The 22,655-nt window shown below is 47.3% G+C and overlaps 2 protein-coding genes across 2 annotated transcripts; one reads left to right on the top strand and one right to left on the bottom strand.

Annotated features, from left to right (window-relative positions):
* Window positions 1-6,014: 6,014 nt before the first annotated feature.
* Window positions 6,015-11,180, top strand: LOC120683025. Its single transcript, XM_039965041.1, has 8 exons — window positions 6,015-6,363; window positions 7,792-8,945; window positions 9,046-9,340; window positions 9,471-9,677; window positions 9,765-9,938; window positions 10,079-10,279; window positions 10,393-10,506; window positions 10,649-11,180. The coding sequence occupies exons 2-8, from the start codon at window positions 7,828-7,830 to the stop codon at window positions 11,003-11,005; spliced, it is 2,466 nt and encodes an 821-aa protein (XP_039820975.1). The 5' UTR covers window positions 6,015-6,363; window positions 7,792-7,827; the 3' UTR covers window positions 11,006-11,180.
* An 8,493-nt stretch (window positions 11,181-19,673) lies between these two features.
* LOC120683015 (serine/threonine-protein kinase UCNL-like) lies at window positions 19,674-21,364 on the bottom strand. Its single transcript, XM_039965033.1, has one exon. The coding sequence runs from the start codon at window positions 21,245-21,247 to the stop codon at window positions 19,889-19,891; it is 1,359 nt and encodes a 452-aa protein (XP_039820967.1). The 5' UTR covers window positions 21,248-21,364; the 3' UTR covers window positions 19,674-19,888.
* Window positions 21,365-22,655: the final 1,291 nt, after the last annotated feature.

The raw sequence follows: 22,655 nt of genomic DNA, 5'->3' as shown, positions 1-22,655 counted from the left end.
GAACCAGGCTTGGATTAAGTAACTCATGAAGTATGGACGAGTAGATGACTGATTTCTGGAGAAATTCAAAGAGATTTGAAACTTCTCAGGCTAAAGTGATTTGTAGCACTGGCCTCTGAGACTTTCTTTTATAGTGTCTCTGAACCTGGTTTTTTTTTCTAAACTGATCAGGCTTCTGTGATGAGCAAGTCTGCAATCCTCTATTGAGTATAATGTCTGTGCTGGTCTTTTCTTTTAGCTCAGTTTTGTGTCTTCTGTGCAATAATTCTAGTGAGTTATGGCCATGCGTCCGTTGTCTCAATAACAATGTGGCAGCTGATTCTCAATTGTCAAAACTTTTGTGATAATTTTTTAAGGCTAGTTGACTTGGTTGAAATTTCAGTATTCTTAAGCAGATAGTGATGAGCAAATCCAGACTGTTTGTTACTAGTAATAAGCAACGTACTGTTGGAGGTAAGGTCTTGCAGTTGGAAGTTCCTTAGCAGGGCTACCTAGTTTCCTAGCCTGTTTTGTATTAAATCTTGTATAGGATATGTTTCTACGAATTTTGTTACTTTTCTGATGCACAAACCAGGTTTGAAATTTCAGCTAGTGTTATGATTGTTGAGCATAAAGCAATATAAGATATGCATATGCTTGTACTTACAGTCCTGTGCTGTGATAGCCTGGTTGTTCTTTTTGACGAGCAGTATTTCAACCAAGCTGCTTTGCAAAAGTGGGGCACCTATGTCCTATTGGTCAGTTCAGGGCCCAGGCGTTGATGTTCTGCGCCTCTGCGCTGCGGTATGCGCACTCCGGAACAGGAGATGAGAGTTACACTTCGCCTAAACTAACAGTCATTTTATCCCAAGCATCATCAGCTGTTTCCGTTGTCGCTAATGTTGTCCTCGTGAGTACTGCTTAGATTATCCGCGCCTTCTTCACGAGTTTTCTGCAGCCACATCTCACATGCACATGCTGCCTTGGGCAATCGCTGGATGCTTAGCTGGCTACAATGAAAAACGACCACCTATTTATGCAGACAGGCCGTATGATAGAGTAATGAGGCCTGCCTGTCATGTTTGGTCTGTTATTGCCAATTTCGCTGCTCGAACAGTTGAGCTTGAAACATCCTCTGTAAACAGTCGATTAAATCAATTTGGCAGTGAAATTCTTCTCTTAACCTTCATGCTCAACTGTCATGCCCCGCAACCAAACCGCATGCTCTGAAAATTGCGCTCTGAACTGTCTTTCTTTTCCCCTGGTTAAAATTGTAACTTGCGAGTGGACTCCACAATCCATATACCAGCATACCACTCCTGCTAGATCTTGTTCATCACGCATCCATGTACGATCTTTCTGAAAGGCACCGTACCGTATACATGATGGTGTAGCCTGCATACGAGTACAAACGTTCGCTTTTGCGTAGATCCAAAGCTACAGCATGTCTTTCCCCTGCACTTTTGACCAGAGCTTCCATTCTTTACACTGGGCCCGCCGGCTGGCCATGGCCGGCTTTACCGATAAGCATCTCCTTCTAAAGCCGGGCATGCCTGTAATCCATCACTCGGCAGCACGGTATGTCCGAAGCTCAAGGAGCTCCTCGCTCTCTTTTCCTGCACCAGCATCTCATCTGATGATGGCCCTAAGCCAGAGATGCTTCACTTGCCGTAGGCTCTATATTATACGGAGTGCTTCGCTATGACTGCTGCGACTGAGATGCACATGCGGGGGCATAGTCAAGGCCCAAGGGACATGCCCTGGCCCTGCTCTTCGCTGTGGCTCTACTCTGTTGCACCACGCAAATCTTGTGACTTGCAGGCGTGCAGCTTGGTCTGGGATGGCTGGCGAAGCTATCAATGGGCATGCTAATGCTAGCCAACCACCTGCAATTCTCTGGCATGGATTTGTCCCTACCCCTCCGAAGCTGCTTGCCACGCCCTACCCGTACTGGACCCTGGAGGAAGTATGACCAGCACGAGCCGCCAGATTTGGTCTGTGTTCATCTCCCGTTTCTTCCTGGACAATTGCAGCCATAAGTTTTATCAAAAAAAAAACTGCAGCCATAAGTCTTCTTATCTTCTTCTTCTAAAAAAAACTGCAGCCATAATGTTTGGAGACAATTTTTTTTTCCTTTGCGCGCGGTTATGTTTGCAAACATTTTATCTCTGAATCTTTCACGGTCTGGCGATGAACTGAATTGATTACCATGAAATGAAATCCCTTGGAAACTTGGGTGAACTTTTCCCCAAACATTATATGTAAAACGCAGTCTTTTGAAATCCCTAGACCGTTGGCCTCTGTTCGGCTGGCTGGTGATTGGTGGCTGGTGCTGATATGATATGAGAGAAAAATATTGCTGCTAATTGCAGTAGAACAGAGTGAATTACCAGTGCGATTTGTTAGCCTTGGTGTGAATTGTTGAGACGAAGGGGGCACATCATCGACGCGGCACAAGAGGCCAGCCAGTGTCGGTCGCTCGTCCGTGCTGGGAGGAGTCGCCATCCGTGCTCGTCATCAGGCTTCAGGTCCTTCCGCCGAGATCCTCTTTGTCCGCGAGCTTGTGCTGCACAGCTCACGCTTAGCGTGAGTGGGAGCAAAAATATATATGCCTCAGGACAGCAGCACGACCACCCGCAGATCTCTCGGGGTCCGAGAAGGCAAAAACGCCTCCTTTTTCTACCGCAGCCCCTGCCCTTCCCTCCTACTCACGCTGTGCCGGCTAATCCCTTTGTTGCAGTGCGTGCGATGCGTCCATGTACTAGAGGACAGACGGTGGCGTTCCGTACGCGTACAAACGGTTGCTCCCACTCACGCTGGGCGTATGTACTGATCTCAATTATTCCGTGCTATTTTCCAAAGGCAGTAGGAACATAGGACCTGAAATGATGAAGACGCTGGATACAGTGTGGCATATAGTGAATGGTCAGTTGAGATTACGTCCAATGGAGTATTGGAGATTATGTAAATTAAGGACTGTCATATTGTCTACTGATCTCAATCCGAAATCAGCTGAACAAAGGGAATTATTCCAATCTGACTTCCAAAGAAACACGAATATAGGAGGGCTGAAATTGAAATGCTTATGTTCCTCAAGAAAAAAAAAACAAAACTGAAAGGCTTATCGCATATGATTATACTGGGTGTATAGAAATTTATGTGCTTTATTTTCGAAAAGAAATTTCTGTACGCTCGTCTAACTAGAATCGTCTTGGATTCCAGAGGAAGCCAAGCCACAAGTCGTATGCTCAACGATGATTGGAGAAGTCTCACTCAACAGGCTGTTAGATCTACATTTCGGTGGTTGGTGGATATAGCCCATAACCCATATGACCAGAGACCGTCACAAAACCATACAAAAACAAAAGGCACTGCATGACGACAAACATACATACACAGAAAAGGTGCCCACATACCCTATACTAAAATCCACACAGAATCAGAGGACCGCATAAACAAGAGGAGACCATAAAAAGCTACAGCCCCTCCTGCAGACCAAGGCTCTGTTTAGTTCAAACCCCGTAAACACAAATAAAACCGTCACATCGAATATTTTGACACATGTATGGAGTACTAAATGAAGTCTATTTATAAAACTTTTTGCATAGATGGACTGTAAATCGCGAGACGAATCTAATGAGCCTACTTAATCCATGATTTGCAACATTGATGCTACAGTAACTATCCGCTGATTATTGTTTAATTATGGATTAATTAGCATCATTAGATTCGTCTCGCGATTTACAACCCATCTGTGCAAAAAAATTTATAAATAAACTTCATTTAGTATTTTAAATTAGTATGATTCCAACGCAGAAAAATTTTGCACTTGAACGGCCCAATTTTCTAGCGTCCACAAGAGAATGCTGACGATTTTTTTTCAAACAAAAAAAAAGATTAACAAGGGCCATGGTCGGAATTTCCTGCTAAAATCCCCTCCCCTGGAATGTTCAGCCAGCTAGCTCTACGGCGTACATGTCCGCTCCCAACACATGGTACCTCCGGCAAGTAGCCAGATACCTACTGTATTCCGCGTGGTCCTGTAGGAGAGTATTCGTACGCTCGGCAACCGTATACCTGTACGGTGCGTGCCGGGGGAGCAGTAGGCGTCAGAGACGTGGACGTGACGGCGAGCCGAGAGAGGGTCACCTCACCGCCGCGCCGGCCCAGCTGCCCTGGCGTTCCCACGGCGAAGCGGTGGCTGCTCTGGCGACGGCGAGACGATTCAAATCAACCGGGTGATGACCTCATCGAGGGCAGTATGGTAATTTGTGGCCGTGATTAAGCCGCCTAATCCGATTCTGTGACGGCGACGGTGACCTGCAGTCAAGTTGCCACTGGATACCCACCACCCTTCCATACCCGTTGTATTTGGATAGGGTATGAATTATTTATCTCAACTTAGATATGGATAGGATATATATGGATAATACCTGTTTTACTCACGTACCCGTTAGTTAGTTCTTTTCTATTCTCTTATGTTCTGTAGCTCCACTCTTTGATGTGGGGCCCACGTATATGTGTAGCTACACTGTTTTGCACAGAGTTGCTGCCGGTTACACTGAGTCATCTACAATAAATTTCAGTCAATTCTGATAAATTTTTATAGTGTAAACGCGAAGTTTTATTTTCAGGGTCCGGCTCTTGATATGGGACCCACGTGTAGGTCTAGCCACACTGTTTTGCACAGAGTAGCTACCGATCATACTGAGTCATCTCCAACAAATTTCGGACAATTTTGATAAAATTGTATAGTATGAACGCGAGGTTTTATTTTTAGGGTCCGGCTCTTTACGTGGGGCCCACGTGTAGGTCTAGCCACACTGTTTTGCACAGAGTAGTTATCGATCATACTGAGTCATTTCCAACAAATTTCAGTCAATTTTTATAAAATTTTATAGTGTGAACGTGAGGTTTTATTTTCAGGGTCCGGCTCTTGCCATGGGGCTCACGTGTACGTCTAATCATACTGTTTTGCACAGAGTAGCTCTCGATCATACTGAGTCATCTCCAACAAATTTCAATCAATTTTGATAAAATTTTATAGTATAAATGCGAGATTTTACTTTTAGGATCCGGCTCTTGATGTGGAATACATTTCATCCAACTTCACTTGCAGGTCTATTGACTACCCATTGGATTATCTATACCGATTGGATAATTATCTACTCATTTAGATATGAATTAATTAGAGATGGGTAATATATGGGTATGGGCGTGGATAATCCATCCCCTCCCCAACGGCAAGACCTGGAGCTAGCGGTGGCGCTGCCACCACCGACAGCCTCTGCCGGTCACCCCCGGCAGGGATATGCTGCTGGCCTGCGGATCCCGAGTGCGAGATCAGATCACCACTCTTTTTTGGAGCCCGGGCTTGCGCTTTTCCGACCTGTTAATGCCTTCTTTTAGGAAAACAAGGAGGATATGTAGATTCTTCTCCCTTTCGATCGGAATGAAGCTTTTGTTGCTGAAAGTTGCTTCTCCATTATGATAGATTCTATTCGGAATTCAAACTTGAAATTCTTATGTTATTGGAAAAGAGGATAGCCTCCCAAAACAGAGCCATATTGTCGATTCTCGTTATTTAGAAAAACCTATTCTTCCATGAAGGTCCATGGTGACATCTCCATTAATGTACACTTACAAGAAGAGAGCGATAGACATCTCCGTTCGGGAGGAAATGTGACTGAGCAAGGAGTATGAAAAGACGACCGCGGTTACAATTATCTTGTAAACTCAAATTGTGCCAAAAAATTCAAACATTTGATGGTGTTGAAAATTTCCATTAGCATAAAATCTCTCACTCGGAGTTTCATATTTTATTATCCATAGATCATAGGACACCAATTTGTTGGTCACAGTACGTTTTTTTATCAATTTGTCACAGTACAATTTGTAGGGGATCTAGCATTGTTAGACCACGTTCCCAACGAGGAGGAGCCCTTAACGCCGCTGCCTAGGCTCACCGCGCGGTGAGCAGACTGGGCGGCCTCGAAACACACGTTGATATAAGCAAGCAGCAACGGCCACCACGCCCACGCCCACGCCCACGCGGTGGCACTGCCAGTGACGCCCGCCGCCCGCCTGCCTCGCCGCAGCCCCGCCCCCGTTGAAGCGGCCGCCGGGTCAGCCAAGTGGGCGGTTGCCGCGTCGTCCTCGTCCCCCGTCCCCGTCCCGCGCCGCCCGACACCGCCCGCGCTGCGCCGCCCCGCACCAACATTCCCCCTCGGGAGCCGCGGCGCCGCCCGATTCCGCGCCGCGTTAAACCCCGCGCCGCGATTATTAGAAAAGGAAGAACAGAAGGGACGGAAGGGGAGCAATCGCTTCTCCCGCCCGCCCGCATCGCGAGGAACCGAACCGAAGCGGCGACCGCGGGAAACTCCGGTGAGCGCCGCTGGCTCCTGCGCTGATTTTCCTCCTCACCGTTTCGTTTCCTCCTAATCGATCCTGTTCTTGCGCATGGGGGGATTCCTGCGCCGTGGTGTTTCGATTCGGGATTTGGCGGTTGATTTCCTGTGGCCGTATTGGGCTCTTGCCTTTCTTGTGGTGCGCCGCAACGTTTCGTTGCTGAAAGCCTGAAACTAGCCGGGAGCCCGGGACTCCTGGTCCGACGAGGTCTGCATTTGTCGAGGGAACCTGTAGATTGGTTGCGGCGTCTGATCAGCATTCGCAGACTGCATCAGCCGTGCTGGCGGCTTATTGGGATGCGGGGTGCCTAGTCTGGTTCTTTCTGTTATTGTTCTTGCTCTTGCTCCTGCGATGTGAGAGCGTTTTCTTGCGATATCTGCTATCTGATAATTTCCATGCGGACCATTAGACAGATTTTTTGGCTCACTGGTGGTAGCCTGTGATTCCCACTTTTGTTTCTTTTTCTGTTTGCTGCCTGATAATTACTGTACTGTTCTCTAAACGTTCCTGAACATTTCTCTGCTGAAAGCTGCTGCGGCCATCTGTAGGAAGAAAAGTAATGCACCTGGCATGTTCAGTAGCTTTCTCTTGTCCTGTGATTGGTAATTTCGAGCAATGGACTAGGACATAGTGATTCCTGTGGAATCAAGTACTGCCTCACGCTCGGTTTCATCACCGCGTTCGCATCCATCATGGATCGTTATTACCTTTGCCGTATCAGTGGCTTGTCAGATCTCCCTGTACTCCGGTTATGGTACAGCTTTATGTCTGGGGGCTCTTTCGCCCCCCATGGGACCTCGTTCTCGAATTGAATCCAGGGACACGGTGGTCAAGCGATGTGCCTCCCAACTACCTTCTGGCCAAGCGAATTACTTGTTTGTCCTGGAGACATATTATTTGTACCAGGTTCTCTTATTAGGTTGTTAGAGCATTTTCAAATTTGCGTGCAAGATGGAAATCTTGCTCAGCTGTCTGGTTCATGATTTGAGTTGATGTACCTTAAATCTTGCTCTACAGGAAATGTTTTAGTGTAAACTGAACCTTTTTTTTTTTACTTCGCAGAGGATTGATCTCTAAGCAATAGTGTTTGGTAATAGATGTCTTTTTGGAAACCACATTTCTTCACTTACCATGTGACATCTGTTTCTTAGTAGGATCGTCAGGATTCTGGAACTGACTATTATGCTCTATAGTAGATTTCTTACCCTGCCTTGTGCATTTTTACTTAGGGCGCAAAGGACTTTTTAACCTGTCAGCTCTGAACTTACAGTGCACCATTCCAATTTTTTTTTTCAAGTACAAGGAACAAGTTATGTCCCAGATATTTTTTCTTTGCATTTTGCCATGGCGTGTACTCTATTTGATAGAGTTTTAGTCGGTTGCTGATTTTGATGGTCTGTGCAGGTATTAAATTTCTAGAACATCGTAAGGGATACTGAAATGGGTGCCAAAGAGAAAGGGGAAGAGAGAGATGAGCATTCAACTGATGTGGAAAGAGATGTTCAACAAGGGAAAGAAGCTGAATCAGACTACGAGCCAGGTAGAGATTCCCTTTCGTCTCAAGGTGAAGCTACCAGTAATGAAGATACTAAAGCAAAGAGTGTCTCAAGGGTACCAAAGAAGCTAGCAAAGAAAGAGTCGAAAGAAAACAGCCCACGCTCGGCAAGGAGTATTTCCAGTCGTCATATCCACACTAAGCTGCAATATATATCGTCAAATAACCCTCAGAACAAATCTCCAAAAACAAACAAAATGGCTAATGGTGCTAGAACGGTAGAAGTGAAGAAGACAGAAGCTGTGAAAGTTCCTTCTTGTTCTTCATCTGAGGTGTCTGAGGAAACAGAAGAAAAAGCTATTGAGGATAGACCTACAGATGATAAAGCATTTGATGGCAGAGCCAAGGATGGTCAAGCCGTTGAAGGCAGAGCCACAGATGAAGTCATTGAGGGCAGAAACAAGGACGATAAGGCCATCAGCGCAACGAAGGATGATCAGGCCATTGAGGATGTAACCAAGGATGATAAAGCCATTGAGGATGAAACGAAGGAAGATAAGGCCGTAGAGGCTGTTGAGGATGGAACAAAGGATGATATGGATATTGAAGACGGAAAGGATGGCAAAGTAACTGATGATAATGCCATCAATGGCAGAGAGGCTGATGGTAAAGCTACTGAAGAGGCAAAGGAGATCGATATATTGGATGAAGCTCCAAAATGTGATCAGAGTACTAGTACTGATGATGAAATTGCTGATACTGACGAAAACATAGTTCATAAAGGTCATTCAGTTTCTTATGAAAAGAATGAGGAATTAGATTCAAAAATTGAGAAGTTGGAGCAGGAGCTGCGTGAAGTTGCTGCACTTGAGGTTTCTCTCTATTCTGTCGTGCCAGAGCATGGTTGTTCATCACATAAGTTGCACACACCAGCTCGCCGTCTGTCTAGGTTGTATATTCATGCATCAAAATTTTGGTCCTCAGATAAGAAAGCTTCGGTTGCAAAAAATTTTGTTTCTGGGCTTGTGCTTGTTGCAAAGTCTTGTGGCAATGACGTTTCAAGGTAAATTAGAATTGCATTTTACCTTTTAATTTCTTGTTATGATCATTAGCATCAACTCCTTCAGGTTGAGATTTAAGTAGTAAGAAACATTTTGATGTAGGTTGACATTCTGGCTATCAAACACAGCTGTGCTAAGAGAAATCATTGCACAGACCTTTGGTACTTCACGACAATCAGGTCCAGTTATGAAGTCTTTTATCACAAATGGTAATGCAAAGAAGTCTGATGGGAATTTCGCTCCTATGCGATGGAAAAGTAGCTCCAATGGCAAGCATGCTAGACCCAATATTATGCAGCTGCCAGATGATTGGCGGGAAACTGGCACACTCTTGTCAGCATTGGAGAAGATTGAATCTTGGATCTTTTCTCGGATTGTTGAGTCTGTGTGGTGGCAGGTAAAAGTTTACCCATCTTGTCATTTCTAGAAAGCTCAGCATGATTTTGCTTCTTTAAAACAGTGATATTGAAAACACATTGCCAATTTGTTTGTGTTGTTAATTTTCTGAAGGATTTTTGTTTCCCCAGGCAATGACACCCCACATGCAAACCCCAGTGGAAGATTTGTCGGATCCAAAGATCAGCAGGTTATTAGGGCCTTCTTTGGGTGATCAGCAACATGGAAATTTTTCTATTGATCTCTGGAAAACTGCATTTCGTGATGCCTTCAGCAGAATCTGTCCTCTTCGTGCTAGTGGACATGAGTGTGGATGTTTACCAGTATTGGCAAAATTGGTGTGCTTTCAGATCTTCCATTTTTGTTATTTGAAAATAATGAAGTTTTTTGTGACCTAGATTCCTTGATTTTTCTGATATTATCAGGTGATGGAGCATTGCGTAGCCCGTTTAGATGTTGCTATGTTCAACGCCATCCTTCGTGAATCAGCGAACGAAATACCGTCTGATCCTATATCTGACCCAATTGTGGACTCAAGAGTTTTGCCGATTCCAGCTGGGGACTTGAGCTTTGGATCAGGCGCTCAGCTGAAGAACTCTGTATGTACTTAAATTGCAAATAACTGCATCTTTAGAGTAAAACCAATTTGGAATTATGCCTGCAATTGCATGCCAAAATAAAAAAAGCTCCTCTTCCTTTCATACAATACTGATCGCTATGTCATGAAACACTTCTGTAGGTTGGGAATTGGTCCAGATGGTTGACCGACACATTTGGCATGGATGGTGCTGGATCTGAAAAGGATGGTCAAGATGCGGAACATAATGGTGATGACCGAAGAGGTGCAGTCGAAATGAATTGTTTTAAGCTACTCAATGAGCTGAGTGATCTTCTGATGCTTCCTAAGGACATGCTTCTTGAGAAATCCATCAGGAAAGAGGTAGGTTTTCACTTATAATTCCTTTCATTCTCAAGTCCTAGCATGTGCCTGTTTCAAGCTGTTTTGTTTTTTGAGGTAATACTTGAAGTTTTAATCTTCCTGATTTGTTTTAGGTCTGCCCTTCCATTGGCCTTCCAGTGGTAACAAGAATACTGTGCAACTTCACTCCTGACGAGTTCTGCCCCGATCCTGTTCCTGGCATGGTTCTGGAGGAGCTGAATTCTGAGGTATAGTTTCTCTTTGCTAAAACGAATTGCCTTCGATTCAGTGCAGTAAAAAAATGCAACCGCACGCAAATGTTTTTACGAAGATCTGAAGATTCTTGCATACTGATGTCAATCAACTGATGCTGCAACTGATGCCCTGCAGAGCCTGATGGAGCGGTTCACGGAGAGAGACGTGATCAGCACATTCCCAGTCACCGCTGCTCCCGTGGTGTACCGCCCCCCTTCGCTGGAGGACGTCGCGGAGAAAGTGGCCGACACCGGCCGCGGCGACCCAGAGCTGGAGCGGAGGGGCTCGATGGTGCAGAGGAGAGGCTACACCAGCGACGACGACCTGGACGAGCTCGACTCCCCCCTGGCGTCCCTGTACGACAAGAGCGCCCCACCCTCGCCGTGCAGCAACGGCGCCGCGCATTTCAGCGCCCGGCAGCAGGGAGACCCAGCCTCCATGGCCAATGTCCGGTACGAGCTCCTCCGAGAAGTATGGTCGGAGCGGCGGTGATCTTGTATCCGCGTTGTAGAAATGGCTCAAAGAAGAAAGCGCGATCCGAAAGTGATTAGAAATCGCAATTCGTTTGGTCTTGTATATTCGTTCCTCTACATGAAATTCGAGTATAGTTCGTTCATTATTTTGCATTGGATGATCTAGTGCATTTGTATTGTAAAGTGTCTCTGAATGTGATGGAATCTACCGCCCGGCCCATTCCCTGGCCAGGAAGCGTGGCCACGTCGGCCGCGTTTTCCGGCCGTCGGATCGGCCAGGCGGACGGCCTGAATCTTGCATTTCTCGAACATTTTGCAAAAAAGTTCTCGAATTTTATAGAAATCAACCCGCGGTCTGGCTTTCGCACTCAGAAAATTTTACGAAAAAACTTTCAACTTTTCTCGAAATCAACTTGCAGTCCAACAGTCACGTTCCCAGTTGTTTTGCAAAAAAGTCCTCGGACTTTAAAAAAATTAACCCATAGTCCGGCCTCCTCAGGAAATCTTGCGAAAAAGCCCGCAATCTTTCTCGAAATCAATCCGCAATCTAACAGTCAGGTTCAAGGAAACTTGCAAAGAAAACCTTAAGTTTTCCTAAAATCAACCCACCATACAGATCCTCTCTCACGATTTCTTATAGAAAAACCCTCAAATTTTAATTAAATCAAACCATAGCCTGTTTCATCGGTTACTTCAACACGAGCAACACTATAGTACAATTTAAGTACCAAAACGCGTTGGAATCAAAACTGCTCGATATAGAATTTGATCAAGAATTCAAAAAATCCAACTTCATTATATAGCGAATTGTAAAATCCAAAACGCTATCGCAATTCGTTTGCACAAACGCGTACATGCGACCCATTGTACCTATAGTTTGGACAACAAAACACCATGAACACAAAAAATAATCAACACGGTAGTTGCCACAAATTTCAAAATCTTAAACTTTAGTACATAGCACAGTTTTGTAAATTCAAACCGCTTTCGTAATTCGTTCAACAAAAACAACTTATTTTGCTCAAAAAATATAATATCGTACCACCTCTCTTCTATGGCTTTTCATGCTACCTCCACAATAACGCGCCATATTTTCATATATCCACTACTTCCTAAAAAAAATGACACGTCTATTAATCAGGTTTTCGCAAATATATTAAGTATCAGACTAATTATGTTCCGCCCTCCCTAATAAATTATCCTACCCCTTCTTTCACCAAAAAAATGTCACAGCTTGATTTCGATACCCAAAATAATATACTACTTAAAACAGCATCTCCATAGTATAATGCCCACAATATATACCAGGTGCTCAAAATATATACCAGGTGCAATAACGAGCTGCACACCATGACAACTATGCGAAAATAACAAAGCGACGGATTTATCTTAACTGTGTTCAACCATACAATTAATATATATGTAGACAAGTTACTCACTGGTAACCCAATCTGGCGTGGCAACGCCGACCAATCTGGCGTGGCAACGCCGCGCCCCAGGTTTTCTAGTCAGTATCATGAAAGGTCGAGGGCAGTATCATACTGGCACGCGGTGCCGTGCAGTCTTCATTATTCTAGTCTGATGTCTGCCCGTCCTCCCATCCCCTTTTCTGAAAAGGAATATTCTGTCAGTGCCCGTGCCATGAGCGTGATCGATCGATGTCGAGTGATCTCTCTCTTCACCGACGTTTTGGTCAGCCGGCCACTTGTGCGTGAGGTGTGAGCTGTCTCCACTTTCCCTGTCGTGGTCTGTCTATGATTGGCATGGGTGGTGGGGTGGGGTGCTGTGGTGTGCCAGCGAGAACCAAATATACCATGGCGCCGAGCCGCCGACGACCAAGGCATGACGGTGAGACGGAGAGCGAACGAACGCTACTGACGTTCCACCGGCCGTGGACAGAGGATGAGCATGAGCTGGTTTTTTTTTTTCTTGCAGCCGCCGCGGGCCTCTCTCTGAGCCCGCCGCACTCGTCGAGGCCGCGGGCTGCTCTCCCAGGGCCCGAGCAGTTGGTTGGTTGGGCCCGCTTACCTTCCACTCTGCCACGGCCCATTCTACCCAGCCCACCGGGCCGGCAGTGAGGCTCAGGTTGAGGGAAGGCGAAGGCTGCAGGGCTCGACGCAGCTCCGACCTCCGATCCGTCCTGAGGTCGCGCGAGTGCACGTCGCCGTCGGCTCCCCGTCGCTCTGCCCGGCCCCTCGCCGGCAAACCCCCACATCAACCGGGCCCTACTACACTGACAGCTCCGCCATGCGCTACCCTCTCCAGCTGTTACGCAGAGCACGCCGGTCAACCCGCACAGTGCCTCCTGACCTCCAATCCGTGCTTGTCCCTGCTGCAGGCCGCACGCACAGATCGATCCGTCTGTCCCTGTCCGGCCGCCGATTAATCCACTGCTTAACGTGCAGATCCTGGTAGTGGCAGCAGCTGCATTGCATGCCTGCATCTAACCCGGCCGCACTGTCATCGTCGAAGTGAGCCTTTCTTTTCGCATGTACAGCTTTATTTTCGATCGTCAGGAGAAAAAAAAGATTGTTAGTTTGTTACTCGGCTCTCAGCAGCTTGTAAAGATAGGAAACAGTAACTGAACTCATCAGCAGTTGCTCCACCTATCTACAACCACAACCAGGACATGCATCACAGGAGCCAAAAGTTTGAGTTGCTTGTGCACACGTGCGATGCGATACTGCAGCTAGCTGGCGGTATGTACATGCATGACGCGCGCCACCGAGTTTACGCTACTCCCTTTTGATTTGATTGGATTTCCCCCAGCAAGCACGTGCTCGCGTCGAGTTGGTGACTGCCTGACTTGTGGTGATGGTGATCGATCGGCGTTGACCGCCCATTAGTGCGCGCCAAGGTAGCTAGGCAGCTAGCCGCTGCGGACGCAGGCCACGCCTTCCAACCCGGCGTCGTTATCGTGCCGGACAATTGAGGCCCCCGGCCGGCCGGCATCGCTCGTGCCGTCCGTCGTGCGCGCGCGACGACGTGTGCGAGGAGGGATCATCAGTACCGTTGTCTGCCGCCCTGCTGGACCCTGCCCATTTCCATGCACGCATGCATGGAGTGGATGGTAGTGTGCTAGTGGTAGTGTCTGTCTACTATAGCGAACCCTGCAGCTAGCATCTAGTCGATATCCGTGGGAGAAATGCCTTTGCAAAAGGGGGGAAATCCATTTTTCAACTCTGTACTATTACCAGTATTACGATAGTTTAATTTTGGTCCTTTAACTATGAAACCGGACATCCTACATCTTCAACTACCGAACCCATTCAACAAACGACCCTAACCACAACCTAAGTCGGTTTTTCTACAGTATAGTTAGGATTACCTAAAAATCATGACATTTTGTTGGGAGGTAGCATAAGAGACAAGGAATCTATTTTGGCTATATTTTTGAAAAAATAGGTAGAATTCAAAATTTCTTAAATTTTTAGGCCAGTTAAACCTTTGCTAAGAGCGTCTCCAAGAGCACTTGTATCTTAGGTGAGTTATTAGCTAAAAAAAAGAAAAGGGAGACAAAAAAAAACTCTGTCCAACAGAAACTCTATTTACCTCGTCTTCTATCCTCGTTTTCTATCCAGTGGGTGCCGCTGGGCATATTTGCCTAGCGTTGAGCGCTAGCCATTCCTTTTTGGATTTTAGATAAGCTGTTGAATTTCATCTCTTTTTCGCTAGCTATTCGTTTTACATGATAGCTATATTAGGATTTTACCTATTCATAGATACAAGAGCTCTCGGAGATACTCTAAAAATGCACTAAAAACAAGATAATTCATAATTTTCAAATTGAGGAAATAATCAAATTTGATTCAAATTCGAGTGTTGTGAAGGAATTCAAATAATTTCAACAAAAATTGGACCAATAAAAATATATTATGAAACTAAATAAAAAAATATGAATATATTATGATGTTTAGGGAATTCCCCTCTTCTCACTTGAGCCATTCGGATCGGATCTGATGGATAAGATCAACCGAGCTTGTGCGCCGATCTATTTTTCGCGACCGTGCCTGAGCACATTTTTCATTAAGAGGAGAAGAAAGCAAAGTACAATACAGAGATGGTTTCGGAAGGTGAAACCAACTCAGAAAACAACAAGCTGGACTATTACACGGCAGGCAAGGCGCGACCTGGAGCTCTTCCTAAAGCTCAAACTACTGGTTCAAGCCGGCTAAATCCAGCTTGGAACCAAGCAACGATCTCATCAAAAATTCAGACTAGGACCTCAACTACCGTTCTAATCCGTCGGTCAAAAACTCTGTTGTTCCTCTCCTTCCAAAGCATCCGACATACCAGGATCACTATAGAGTCAAAACAATGACGATAACTCTTTTCTATGCTCTTCCTAGCCACATTCCACCAATCGACCAACCAAAGATTTTGGACAGCAGGAGATACAGAATGCCAACCAATCCTGCGGAACAAGTTGAACCATATTTCTCTCGAGAATGGGCACTGAATTAGTAGATGGTCTATTGCTTCAGGAGCTTGGGCACATAAGGCGCATGAATCATCATACTGTAATCCATGTTTTTTTCTCCTAGCAGCAGTCCAGCATCTGTCATGTATGACTAGCCAAATGAAAAACTTACATTTGGCCGGTGCGCGTGTCCTGTGTAGTAACCTCGCTCCATCAACAGGGTGCTGCCCAATGAAGAAAGCTTTGTATGCAGAAGAGGTGGAAAAAAATTTGTCGGTGGTCCATTTCCAGCACAATTTGTCTTCACGCACAGTGTCAAGCTGAACATTCCTTGTCATGTTCCAAATAAGCAAGTAATCACGAATGACTTGCACTGTCAGCGCCCCTGATATTTTACATTGATCCAAGCATCCCCCTGAAGTGCTTGAGCCACCGTTCTTGTTTTTTTTAGTTCGAGGACCAACAGCAGTACAAAGGTTGGGGGCAATGTCGGACAGGGCTCTTCCTTCAAGCCACCGATCCTCCCAGAATAGCGCTTTATGTCCATCACCCAATTCGAAGTACGTTGAAGCCCGGAACATGGCTTCCACCACTGGCTCGTGTGTGTCAGGTAGCTGGTGCCAGGGCCGGTTATCTTCAGAGCGTCTCATCCACAACCATCTCATGCGTAAAGCATAACCGAAGCGTTGCAAACCCATAATCCCAAGGCCGCCCAATTCTGGGGGGCGACAAACTCTCGTCCAGACAAGAAGACAGTGCCCACCCCTAGCTGACTTGGCGCCCTTCCAGAGAAACCCTCGTCTGACATTGTCAATGCATTTGATGACCCAAGGAGAGAGACATACTGCCAAGGCCGTGTGTGTAGGAATGGCGGAAAGGGTACTCTTGATGAGGACGGCTCTCCCAGCCCGGTTTAGGAGGCCGGCATTCCAGGACGGTAGCCTGTCAGCGACCCTGTCCACCAACGGCTGCATCGCCGCCTTGCTCAACCTCCTGAGACCCAATGGAATGTCAAGATACTGGATAGGAAAAGGGTCGATCTTACCAGGAAAATGAGTGAGAAGCGACACCGTTGCCTCAAGATCACACTGAATCGGTGAGATCAGACACTTGGCCACATTTGTTTTGAGACCAGAAGCACCAGCGAAAATCTCCAGAATTGCCCTGGTGAGAGCGAGGTCCTGCTGAACCGGAGAGAGAAAAATCACGACATCATCAGCATACATAAAAGTTCTCTCCTTTATCTTGTGGTGTAGAGGCGTCAAAAGCCTTCTGCTTTCAGCCACACGTAAAAGTGCATTTAGACCTTCCATCACCAAAACAAATAGAAGAGGAGATAGTGGATCTCCCTGCCGTAAACCCCTTGCATGACAAATTCTCCTCCCTGGTGATCCATTTAGGATGACCTTTGTGCGGGCCGAGGAGAGGATCAGTGAAATCCAATCACACCATCTCCTAGAGAACCCAATGTGCTGGAGCAGGCTCAGTAAAAAACGCCAGTCAACTGTGTCAAAAGCCTTAGCGATATCCACCTTGATGAGAGCGGAAGGTGTTTTACTTCGGTGTAAAAGTTTGGCCGAAAGCTGTACAGCTTTGTAATTCTCATGTATGAGCCGGTTCTGAATGAAAGCGCTTTGATTGTACTTAACAAGTTCCTTTATGTGAGGTGCCAGACGTCGCGCCAGTACCTTGGTGAGCAGCTTGGCAAAGCTATGTATGAGACTTATTGGTCTATAGTCTCCAATGGAGGATGCATCTTGTTTCTTGCGTAGGAGGATCATGTATGCCTGATTTACCAAGAAGAAGCTTCTGCCATCAAGCGACCAAATGGCCTGGAAGGCGCGCATAATGTCATCTTTGATCACCGGCCAAGCTGTCCTATAGAACATACCAGTGAACCCGTCCGGTCCCGGTGGCTTGTCAATGGGCATGTCCCCAATTGCCTGCCATACTTCATCTTCGGTGAAGCAGTGATCGAAAAGATTTCCACATACAGACGGGAAGCCCAACTCTTCAAAATTAATGAGACAAGTTTGCTCCCCAGGGGTACCCAGCATGTAGTCAAAGTGCTCAAAGACCGCATTGGCCATCTCAAAATTAATGTGCGCCGATCTATGATTATTGTGCAAGTGTCGAACTCGCTACAATTCCAAAGCAGACATTGGTTAGGCTTAGGCGTATCATAAAAGAGATCCTAGGCACTAAACGTCAATAGCGGGCTATTGTAGCCCATATATATGCATATAGAAATGAAACAAAATGAAAAGAATAGACCAACCTAGGACTAGACTAGAAGGTATATAAGTGGCTTTATATTAAGAAGAAAATAGACACCGGAATTTATCTCCACAATTATTTAAAGTAGGGTGGTTTTGTTGTACATCCATACCGAAGATCTTTAAGAAATGGAAAAGGATCATATTATTTATGTTGTCCTCGAATTAGTAAGGGTTCAGAGATCAATAAGGGTTCAGAGATCAAGCTGCCGGTGGTCTGAGTCTCTGAGATACATACCGACTAAATTCGCACCAAACTATTTTTCATTAAACACACTGACATAAACCACTCCATATATACCACCCCATAGCATGTCAAAACCAAACCACAACACCCCATCAAAGGTAAGGTGGAGACCCGCAAGTAGTGCAGGAGTGTGGTGGTACTTTTAATTTCTATGCGCTATTGATGGCTAAGACGATGAGCACAACTAGTCAAACAAGTAGGAGGACGTGCACAGCAGCCGCTCGACGCTATTAGTGTCCCAGACCAAGTCAAATCATTTCTCTCGTAAAACCAAATCAAACTGGATTGATTGCTAGAGCAACAATTTTCCACCAAATTGAAGTAGGACCAATGCAAAATCCAAACAGCTGACCTTTAGCAGCTTTGATTCAGAATGAGCGTACAAAAGCACCTAAGCAACGCATGGGCCATGATTGATACGTACTAAAGCTTTAGTTGTTAGCTAGCATGTATAGGTCTGCAAGACTGCAACTCTGCGTCAGTCTCAGTCTGCTTACGCCGCATGCTGCGAAACAAAGATATCTATGGGCCAAAACGTTTATTACAGAATATAATATGATCTGATCTACCTGCTGCTACCCGTGCGAAGCAGATATGCGCAAAATTAAGCTGCATATATATCATCATCAAGTTCGGCACACATGAAAGCAAGCTCTGCTCCAATGTCTCCTGATCCTCGAACACTCCCCATCAAACCCTCCCCATCGTGCGTGACTTGTAGATTACGTGGCTAACAGTGACGTTCTCATAGGTTTAACTTGTCTTGTCGCCTCTGATGGCGAACCGGCTGATATAACTAGCCGGCTTTGCTGTCACTTTGTGATCGAGTGCCCACTCATTACAACAAAACCCTTCTCTAAAGTGCCGGTCGGTCGCTAAGCGCCAGCGTTTAGCAATTTAGTAGAGTAGACGACCTTCGTCAACGGTGCAGATTAAACGCATGGTCAAGCTCAAAGTAGATCACCTAATCTATCCCTAGTGTCTGAAGTGACCAATCTATACACTACTGGGCAGCAGATAGCATTTCTTTTCTGATCAGATAAGCTCTGCACGCGCGCTCAGCAGTGGACTGAATCAATTGTCAGAAACCATATCATTCAGCTATCAGTTGCTCGAGTCAAACATCTGTTTTTCACGATTACAAACACATTTTTCAGATCAACAAACGAGCCATAAACTTATGTTGAAGTACATAAACACTTCTTTACGATAAAACACTAACTGAATAATTAATAATATGTGGAGTTTTTGACAGGAATGAAGAACTGACGAGACTTACTGAAGGTCTGATGAAACAGCCATCAGTTATGTTCGCCAATGCATCACCCCGGCCGCACTGCGCGCGAACACACTCATTGAAGACATGGAACCAGCCGGCAGCTGAACATTGACAGATCAATTCAGCACGTACACGAATGTAGAGTCGCGATACAAAACCATGGATGGAATTGACATACGTGCGTACGTCCGTACATGGTCCTGTGTTCAGAGATGGGAGTGAATTCTCATGGTCCCACGAAGTTACCATTACCAACCAACTCCGTCAAAGATGCTCTTCTCTCTGAAGATGTAATCGTACTAGCACCAATAACTGTAATTCAGTCATTGATCTGCGGCGTAATTCATCCAAACTAGTTGAATTTTCAAAAAACGAAATTGTATGCAGACGTATATGATGCATGTTATTATGCACCAGAAATTCGTAATAACGGATGACATTTCACATTTGCCTTCAGTAGTTCAGTTTCAGTAGTAAACTGCTGAAAAGTTTGAATGCAAGTCTTTGACGGTGTATCCTCAGTTTCACCGAGCTGCCTCCCTACTATTATGAATTTACAACATCACCACTTCTCTATATGTACACATATAACTGACATCCCTCGTTACATGATATAGTAGTATTCTAGGGTGCAAAACGGGAAAACAGGGAGCTCAAAGCTCGAGCGGAAACAACCGATGTCAGAATTCCGGCACAAGCTCTTCCTCCGGCGAATGCTCCGCCGGCGACGGTGGAGGCTGGTGAAGATTATCGAAGTACTCCACCACGCTGAAGCCCTCGCAGGCGGCAGTGTCGTCGGTCGGCGGGGGAATGTAAGGCGGCCGGGACACCTCTCCGAGAAGATCCCACGCCACCCCGGCGAAAAACGGGTGCGCTCGGACCTCGTCGGCGCCGCCGGCGAACCCCAGACGCCTGGATGGATCCTTCTCCAGAAGCCTGGTGATGAGGTCCGTGAGCTCCGGCCACCGCCGCCGCGCGTCCGCTGAGAACTCGGGCTCCCGGAGCAGCACGTTCCGGAACGTCTCCTTCCGGTTCCGGCCTCTGAACGGCGTCCGCCCGTGGGACATCTCGTAGACGAGCACCCCGAGCGCCCACCAGTCGACGGCGAATTCGTGCCCGTCGCCGCGCACCACCTCCGGCGCCACGTACTCCTCCGTGCCCACGAACGAGAAGGACCGCTCGCCCGCCGCGGCCGAGCAGAGGCTCGCGAGCTTCTTGTCGCGGCCCATCGGCGACACCCTCGCCGACTTGACCTTCTTCACCTGATCGCCGCCTCCGTCGACGCTTCTGTTGAGGTACCAGGCGAGGTTGCGCGGCTCTTCCTCCTGCCCGGAAGTTGACGCGGCCACCGCGGACTCGCTCCTCTTGAAGATGCGCTTCAGGTGGTGGTGGTACTGGGCCCGCCCGTGGCTCGGTGCCTGAGGCGGCGGCGGCGAGGACGTCGCGGAGCACGACGACGAGGTGGACGTGGACGCGGGGGGCGACCGGGGCGGGAGCTGCCGCGAGAGGTCGAAGTCGGTGAGCGTGACGTGGCCGTCGGCGCGCAGCAGGACGTTCTCGGGCTTGAGGTCGCGGTACGCGATCCCGGCGGCGTGGAGCTCCGCGAGCGCGGAAACCAGCTCGGCGACGTAGAACCTGATGGCCGCGGGCGAGAACACGCGGTCGGGCTGCGCGTGGCGGAGCTCGTTGAGGTCCCCGCCGGGGCAGTAGGGCAGCGCCCACGCCAGCAGGTCGGGCGTCTCGGCGCAGCCGAGCAGGGACGGCAGGTGCGGGTGCGCCAGGCGCGACAGCACGGTCACCTCCCACCGCGCGCGCCGCGCGGCGTCGGCGCCCGCGCTCGCGGCCGGCCTCGACGCCGCCGCCGCCGCCGCCGCCGCCGCCGACGCGGGGGAGTGCTTGTCGAAGACCTTGAGCGCGTAGGGCTCCCCGCCGCCGCCCCCGACGAGGAACACCGTGCCCATGGCGCCGCGGCCCAGCACGCGCGCCGCGCGCACGGCGTCCAGGTCGATCTCCATGGGTGGCGTCGTCGTCAGTGGCATGAGCAAGGGGAGAGCTCGCGCGCGCGCGTCGTCGGGCTGCGCCGTGTCGTGGCGTGTCGCGCTTGTTGCCAAGGGCGAGGGCGTGGCGATATAAGGGAGGCGGGTAGGGGCCGGCTCATCATAAGGTGGCAGCTTAACTGGTTCGCTTGTCTCGTCTCGTCTCCCCCCGCACAAGAAAACAAATCAAGTGGCGTTGCCACAATGCCACTCTGAGGAGAATTCTATTGTTGCCTCCGGCATGGATTTGGCGTTTCTTTCTTTTTTTTTCTTTCGTTCTCTCCATCAGCTCATCATCAGTTTCTATCCAAAATGAAGCTATATGTTTTCATATATAATCCCAGAAATTACTACACAAAACTGGCTGCCTAATCCGCTGTGTGGATGAAAACTATGAGTCTGTGACTACCCTCGCCCCTCGGACGACAAACCTCACAACAAGAGTAGTGCTCTAGATTTGTTTAAAGCCGTGGAATCTGAAAGGCCAATTTCACCAGCTGGTTAGAAAGCAGTGATGCAGGCTGAGTTCGATTGGAACGTGATAAATCAAATGCAAATCGCTGAAACGATCATTTCAGAGGGTTGTTGACAATGATTCTTGCTCCGGTTATTCGGCTGCTTTGGCACTAGTACCATTACCATACTATATTTTTTCTAATCGAACAAGAGAGGTTGAGATCGTTGGGCGTGGAGCTCAAGGCGAGAAAGCACAAGCTGGGCTCTACACGTGTGGACAGTAGCAGGGGATCACGAGGGAATTCTTTCCCAGGGACGGCCCAATTCAAACGAGTATTCAAATCCAAAAGAAAAAAATGATTAGTCGCCAATCATGCGGATGCAACGGGACGGGCATATTCCGATTTGGATGTCGATGGTACGGGCTAATCGAGGGAGCTAAAAATCACTTGTGAAATCGGCGCAAATGGCACATGACAAAAAGATGGTGGGCTCGACGGGACGTGTCGTGCCGAGAATTTCGCTCGGGGATGCGGCTCGCGCCTTTGGTCTGTTGTACGCGTGCCGTGCCCTTGTTCTTGAATCCAATCTCTCTGAATTCTGTTGAAATGGAGCGAGCTGAGCAGCGAGCCAGCAATTCGACAAACACTGGAAACTACACAAGAAGATCATTCTTCAACTGGAGTTCAGTACAAGGCAGGCCAAGGTTATCGAAATAGAGATTCAAAAACGGAAGGTTGATCTTAAACGTAAAAAGTAGAAATATAAATTGTATTGACTAATTGTAAAACCAGGCCAGGTCCCTAGATTAAGATAACATATATGTAGAAGGGTATGATAGAATCATGATTTTAATTACACTAGCCTATCAACCCGTGCGGGGCTAATTAGAATTAATATAAAAATAATACTTATAGCTAATAATTATAATTATCTATCTCACGCCCTATTTCAT

This window comes from Panicum virgatum, chromosome 2K, assembly GCF_016808335.1.
Source record: "Panicum virgatum strain AP13 chromosome 2K, P.virgatum_v5, whole genome shotgun sequence".
Classification (NCBI taxonomy): domain Eukaryota; kingdom Viridiplantae; phylum Streptophyta; class Magnoliopsida; order Poales; family Poaceae; genus Panicum; species Panicum virgatum.
This window is presented reverse-complemented; position numbering and strand designations above follow the sequence as displayed.